We start from the raw sequence: 7409 nt of genomic DNA on the forward strand, positions 1-7409 counted from the left end.
GCCCTCTCACCAACCACAAGCCCAGGGACACCGCCGCGAAATTCTCCAAAAACCTCGCCTTCGACAAGGCTCCATCCAAGCGAGCGAGGGTGGATTCGAGCGAGGGCAAAGTCGTTTACAAGGACGAGGACGACTCAGAGGAGGGGGAAGGGTACACGAGCGAAGAGTCGGAAGAAGAGTACAAGCCAGACGTGAAGAAGAGAAAACTGGACGAGTCTTCGGATGATGGTGATGACCTGAGCGAAGCCAGCGAGTCAGACCTCGAAAACGACAAGTCGATCAGCAACGAGTCGGAAATGGACGTGGACAAAAGCTTTTCCGAGGAAAACGTGATCAAAGTCAAAAAGATGCTGGTCGGAAGGCAGAAGAAAGAGTACAAAGCGAAGACTCCCGTGAAAGCGAAAGAAGAAGGATCTGACGACTCCAAAGAGGTCAAGCAGGAAATAGGGTTGTTCACGCACGAGACGCTCGACTTCCTCAAGCCTCACGCTGTCAGAGACATTGAGAAGAGGCGGCCGTTGCACCCGGAGTACGACCCTTCAACGCTGTTCGTCCCGTACGATTTCTTGCGGGAGCTCACGCCCGGCATGCAGCAGTGGTGGAAGATGAAGCAGCTCCACTATGACGTCATACTCTTCTTCAAAATCGGCAGGTTCTACGAAATGTACCACATGGACGCTTGCGTTGGAGTCAAGCAACTAGGGCTGACGTTCATGCGCGGTAAGTACGCCCACTGCGGCTTCCCGGAGCAGGCGTGCGGCAAGTACTTTGCCCAGCTGGTCAACAAGGGGTACAAAGTTGCCAGGGTGGAGCAGATGGAGAAGCCGGACGACATGAAGAAGAGAATAAAAGGAAAGAGCGGCTTGGAGAAGTCGGATAAGACGCTGAAGAGGGAGATATGCCACATCACCACTGTTGGCACCCAGCAGCTGATGGTGTTCGAGGACGCGCAAGTCAGCGACAAGAGCCACTACCTCATGTCAATCAAGGAGACGGTTTGCAAAGATCAGGAGCAGAAGACGAGTTACAAGATAGGAGTTTGCTTGGTTGAAACGCTGACTGGCAGCTTCAAGCTCAAAGAGTACGCTGACGACAGAAACTTGTCGAAAACAGCAACCATATTGGCGCACTATTCTCCTTGCCAGATACTGTACGAGCGCAACGGCCTGTCGGGTAAGCTCAACAAGCTGGTGCAGAACGTTGCGTCGGCAGTGGTGAGAACTGCGTTGAAACCGTCTGAATTTTGGGACGCCGAAGAAACGATAAAGAAAATTAAAAAGAGCGGCTACTTTGACAAGATAGACGACGAAGACGAAATTACTGATTGGCCCAAACTTTTGCTGAGCATGCTGGACAATGGCGACGTACTGACTCAGCTGCCCAAAGAGGACTGCTTGCTAACTTGGAGCGCACTCGGAGCTTGCGTCTTCTACCTCAAGTACTGCTGCATCGACCACCAGGTAATAAGAAACAGCAAGTTCGAGGTTATTGACATCAACAAGGACAAGACGAACAACAAAGACGGCAAGTTCCCAAAGAACATGATAATCGACAGCGTCACGCTTGCTAACCTGGAGATCGTCAGCAACTCCAACAGCGCCACCGACAACTCTCTCTCCTCCAGGCTCAACACGTGCCAGACCGCTTTTGGCAGGCGGCAGTTCTTCAAGTGGATATGCAACCCTTTGTGCGACCCGAAAGACATCAACATGAGATTGGACGCCGTTGAAGATTTTATCAAGAACGAGACCTTAAAGGTAAAAATCATCAAGCAGGTGAGAAAGATGGGCGACCTGGAAAGGATGGTGATGCGGGTGCACACGTTGAGCCAGGGGTGCGTCCCCGACGACCATCCAGACAAGCGGGCCGTGCTTTTCGAGGAGAAAAGGTACGCTAAGAAGATGGTCAACGACTTTGTCGCCATCCTTGAAAATTTCGAGAGCTTCTACCGCATGTTGGTGTCTGTCCAAGGCGATGTAGAACTGTTAAACAGCACTCTTTTGAAAAGGCTTTTGGGCGTTGAGGAGCGGATTGTGGACGGTCGGTTTCCCCAAGTCGGCAAGCTCATTGAAGATTGGAAGAGGAAGTTTGATTTCAAAGTGGCGAGAGAGACGGGCAAGATCATACCGAAGAAAGGCACCAACTACCAGTTCGACGCGGCTGCAGACGAGATCAAGAACGTGAGGAACAACCTCGAGGAATACCTGAGGCAGCTGAAAAGAGTGCTCGGATCGAACACCGTGGCGTTCAAGGGCGCCGGCAACAAAAGGTTCGCCATCGAAGTGCCGGACGCCGTGTCAAAAAACAAAGTGCCGAAAGACTTCACGAACGCGGGGCAGCGCAAAGGCTTCAAAACCTACCGTTCGCCGCAAGCCGACAGGCTCCTTGCAGCAATCATAGAGGCCGAAATCAAAAGGGACAAGGCGGAAGCGGAGACCTTGACTATAATTTTCAGAATGTTCAATAACGACTACCAGACGTGGTACAAGGCGGTCAAGTTCGTCGCGGACACTGATTGTCTGCTCGCCCTGGCCAACTTCGCCCGGTCGTCCCAGAGCGACGGGCCTGTTTGCAGGCCCCGGGTCACCCTGCCCCAGGACGGAAACCCGTCGCTGGAGATTGTCGGCGCGAGGCACCCAAGTCTGAGCGTCAGTTCGCTGTTCAACGGCGGCGACTTCATCCCCAACGACACGTTTCTGGGGGGAGACAAACCGAGGAGCATGCTGCTGACCGGACCCAACATGGGCGGAAAGTCCACTCTGATGAGGCAGGTCGGGCTGGTGGTTATACTGGCCCAGATGGGGTCGTTCGTTCCGGCGGAGAGCTGCAAGTTGACGGCGTGCGATCGGGTGTTCACGAGGTTGGGAGCGAGCGACTCGATAATGGCGGGAGAGTCGACCTTCTACGTTGAGTTGAGCGAAACTTGCTCGATTCTGAAGCACGCTACCAAAAACTCGCTCATACTGCTGGACGAGTTGGGCAGGGGAACGGCCACTTTTGACGGTAACGCCATCGCCGGTTGGTTTGAATATATTTATTTATTTTCTTAGTTGTGATTTTATTATTTGCATGATTGTTATTTAATTAGAAATATTAATTTTGTCTTTTAATATATGTGAAAGAAATTTTCTCAGGATTCATAATTTCTAGAATAGTTTTTTTAGTTTGAAGTTATTTCCACATATATATTGCAACAAATCTGCAATTTTTTATTTTCAAAAACAACCCACCCTAATAACAGGAGCAGTGTTGAATTCCATCAGCGACTCTGATGACGGACCGCGCACAATATTTTCGACTCACTACCACAACCTAGTGACGGAGTTTACGGGCAACAAGAACGTGCACCAGGCTCACATGGGATGCATGGTGGACGAGGATGGGGGAGAGGAACAAGTTTGAAATAATTTTAATTTATTGATAATTATGTGTTTATTAGCTTTGTTTTGCAGAGGTAAGTTTATCGAGTTTATAATTATATATCTATTAATTACAGTCTTAATTGTATGTTATTAGTAAAACAAGTAAAATTTCAGCAAGAATTAAACCATACATAAAACTTTGATATAAACCTACAAAATAACATTGTTTAAGTTTCTTCATTAACTAATTAAAAGTTTTCACGCTTAAATTATTTTAAGGCATTTTGGGCTATAATGAAATTTTCAACAGGTGACGTTCCTGTACAAGGTCACCGACGGCCCTTGCCCCAAGAGCTACGGTTTCCATGCCGCCAGGGTGGCGGGTATTCCCCTCGATGTCGTGGAGGACGCGAGGAAGGTTGCGGAGGGTTGCGAGAAGGAATTGGAGGACCTGAGAGTTCTGAAGGGTTTTCTTGAGGAGTGTTGCTAGGATAATTCATATTTGATTTTTATGTTTAACACTACCTTAGAATAATTTAACTTTGTGTTAAACAGACTTGACTTAGCCATTTACGATAATGTGGATAAGTTAAAAATGACAATTTAGTATAGTTTTGAATGTGATGTCTAGTTTTATAAGTAAAAAACTACGATTGTCAGTCTTAAAGCTATACGTTAGTGAACAAATCCAAGTTCTTAGTGAAATAGTTAAAACTAAATAATCCATTTTTGAATACTTGACATTATACAAAATAATTTTTTTTCATACTTTTTACTATATTGTAGCTTAGTTTACTGGCTAAGGTGATATATTTAGCCACCAGGGAGTTGGAATAAAACTCGATAAACTAAAAAGTTACTTTTATTTTTATAAGGTGACAAACAAAAGTGTTATAACTACAATTTCAGATATAATCAAAAAAAAAAATTATAGAAAAAATTAATTGTTTGCAAGTTTGTTCAATCAAAAACTCTATAATGATTGAGTTTTTTTTCAGAAGTTGGAAAAATATAAAGCTACAAACATTTACTAGCCTTTTTAGTTATACCCAAAAGTTCAGGTTACAATTTTCGCATTATAGAATGGGACTATGTGGTTTTACTGTTTATTAATATAAAAGTTTTTTTTTTATATTAAATGTAGATTAATAAGTAATTATTTTCTATTTCACTTATAAATGTAAGTTAATCATGGTCGTAGTAAATATTTTTTTATATATAAATAATACATTGTAGTTAAAGTTTTATTTTGAAGTATTGTCATTTAAGTATTGAATGTTTTTTAGTAAAAAATTTAATAATTTAAAAACGTTGTTTGTTAAAAAGATTGTTTTCTTGCCTTGAACTGCTATAATAAACCTAAATAGTACTTAATTATTATGTGAGTATAATTCGCTGTTCGAAATTAGTTTTCATAGTTAATTTTACTAGGTTTTAATTTTTAGTCATTTGAATACGTTTTGGTGTTTTCCTCTACTAACAGTATTGTAAATCTGTTTTAAAGCAAAATTATGTATAATTTTCGTTTTTCGTTAAAATATTTTTTTGTTTACTTCAATTTTTCAGTATTGAATAAAAAAAATAATTTATTTGATACACTAATTGTGTTTGTAGTTAATACCTAAATTAGTTTGTTTATCAGCCTCCCAGATAAAAAATAGAGTTAAGTTAAACTAGGCATCGTAATAAATTTAAACAAACTCAGTTATTATAAAAATGGTTTTTATACTGTAATACATTACGGACTTGAAAAAAAATATATTTAAATTTAGCTATATCAAATTAAAGTTAAATAAAGATTTAAAAGTTTTCGGACAGTTTTCACTAAATTAAAATGTAAATATTTTAAAATCTAACACATTTGTATAATACCTTATTTAATTTTTAAATTTAACTTTATTAACTTTTTAACGGTTGTTAAGTCTGTAAAATGAAAAACAAATTTCAAGTTACTATGTAAACTACAAGTTAACTAATTTTTTAGTATTAAAAAAATGAATCACAAGAGACAATAAAACCTTTTTTTTTGTAATGGTGTTGAAGCTTTTCAAGAACAAAAATAAATTATATCACTCTTTTAAAATAGAAAAAATTAATGAAATTAGATAACAACAACGAAAAATTTCACGCAGTATTTTCTGTATTAATCATAGACATTTTTCTATTTGAATTCTTATCAACACGATGTTTTTTTAATTTCCTTCGTATTAATCCGCTTACTTGCTTTGAGTAAATGCAGTATATAATCATAATGGCAAGTCCTTGCAGATTGTTCAGCACTATGTCCAACACGAGAACCCAAAAGTCGTACAACTCAGCCAAAACTTCAAATTAATCACTACGTATTACATTAGATCACTTGAATATTTTGTATAATTAAAATAAAACATTTGAAAGTTATGACAAACTAAGTTTTAAAAACAACTAATTATATTATTACAGCTACGCATAGATCACCTATAATTTTAAAAATAATTAAGGAAGTTCTTGAAGAAATACTAGGGCATAAACATTTAAAGTTAGTGCTTTGTTTAAAATAAATTGTACATAAGTATTGATTTTCAAAAAACGAACTATAAAAGAGCTTCCAAAACCAAGTTATGCCCAAACAAGGAATCATGAGAATTGTTGCTTTTAAAGTAGCTTTCAGCTGTTCCGAGTTCTTACCACTTTTACTAGTGTCACTACTTGATTTGTAAACAAAACTTGATACTTTGATTATTACAAACAAATTGTAGGAGACGATTATAAAAATCGGAACGTAAAAGCTGTAAAGAGATATGCCTTTTCTAACCAAGCAAAACTTGTTTTCACCATTTCTAAGTGTTTCTACGTAGTCATTTCCAAATTGACCGATTGCGAAAGAAGTGAAAGAAAAAACAATTGGAATCACCAATGTGATAAATAGTTGTAGTTTTAATGACTTGTTGATTATTTTGTTTTCTGCAGACATTGCATTTTTTGAAGTTTTAAAGTAGAGGTTTGTTGCTTCAAGAAACATCCAAAAACCTTTGAGTATAGTATTTGAGCAATAATTCTTCTTTAAATAGGTTATTTGAAAAACCTAGAATCTCTTAGTCTAAAGTTCTTCAATAAGTAGTAATTATTTATTTTCTCGTTGTTTAAATAGAGAAGGATTGAAATTTACTTAATTACACTTTATTAAATACAAAAAATACACATTTAATTAGACTAAACACCAATTTTTTTTTACTGAAAGCAAAACATTTACTTAAAATTCATAAAAGTCTTAAATTTATATAGTTTTTCGGTAGTAACCTTTTTGTTACTTGACTACTTTAAGATAAAATAAGAGTTTATTTTCAGTTAAAATATTGCACTATTTTGATTCTTACCAGAAGAAAACGAAAAATATTGATGAAGAAAGGCGATTGAAATACAGACTACTTCTAAGTGCTGTGCTTCGTAGACAAAAAAATTAGTTGCGTTTAAGAAAAACAAAGACAGACATAACCCTATCTGAACTTTTGTTCTGCTATTCCGTATTCTTTTCTTTAGTTTTATTAATACAAACGCTGTTATTAGCAGAGAAGTACAGCCTATGACAGAAGTAATGTACTGAAGTATCTAGAAATTTTAAGTTAGTTTACATTAATTAGAAAAAAAAAATTAATGATTTAGAATCAGTATTAAAAAAAAATTAAATTAATTACAACTCAAATAAGTAAATGTTTATACTATAATCTAAATTGAAAATTTAATTACTATAATATGTTAAACTTTTTATGTACTAGTTTGTACTATAGTTTTAATATATTTTAGATAATTTTATAAACAAAGCTTCGTAAGCAAAATATTCTTAATTACTATACATCAGGTACGTAGACTGGTACGTTTCTGCAAATCTGTTTTATGTTTTGCCTTATTAATAGATAAAATCAATTAATGATCTAAGAAAAGTATAAGTTTTGCTCATCTTTTTTTTTTAAAGATCTCTTATTTTTCATACATTTTGAAAAAATTATAAAGTTGAAAAAACAAACTGTAGACAAGTTGTTTATATATTTTATACTGAACGACAAAAAT

General features: G+C 37.4%; 1 protein-coding gene across 1 annotated transcript; it reads left to right on the forward strand.

Moving 5' to 3' along the window:
• The first annotated feature begins 234 nt into the window (after positions 1–234).
• On the forward strand, positions 235–4075 carry LOC145849156 (DNA mismatch repair protein Msh6-like). Its single transcript, XM_082954253.1, has 3 exons — positions 235–3018; positions 3242–3396; positions 3673–4075. The coding sequence occupies exons 1-3, from the start codon at positions 297–299 to the stop codon at positions 3850–3852; spliced, it is 3057 nt and encodes a 1018-aa protein (XP_082810379.1). The 5' UTR covers positions 235–296; the 3' UTR covers positions 3853–4075.
• The last annotated feature ends 3334 nt before the right edge of the window (positions 4076–7409 follow it).

Source organism: Thalia democratica, chromosome 1 (assembly GCF_965202585.1).
Source record: "Thalia democratica chromosome 1, ktThaDemo2.hap1.1, whole genome shotgun sequence".
Taxonomy (NCBI): domain Eukaryota; kingdom Metazoa; phylum Chordata; class Thaliacea; order Salpida; family Salpidae; genus Thalia; species Thalia democratica.

Excerpts from the sequence above, each read along its gene's own strand:
- LOC145849156 (XM_082954253.1), top strand. The coding sequence starts at position 297 with ATGGACGTGGACAAAAGCTTTTCCGAGGAAAACGTGATCAAAGTCAAA. Across the intron at positions 3,019-3,241 it reads TGACGGTAACGCCATCGCCG|GAGCAGTGTTGAATTCCATC; the intron begins GTTGGTTTGAAT and ends CCCTAATAACAG. Across the intron at positions 3,397-3,672 it reads AGGATGGGGGAGAGGAACAA|GTGACGTTCCTGTACAAGGT; the intron begins GTTTGAAATAAT and ends AATTTTCAACAG.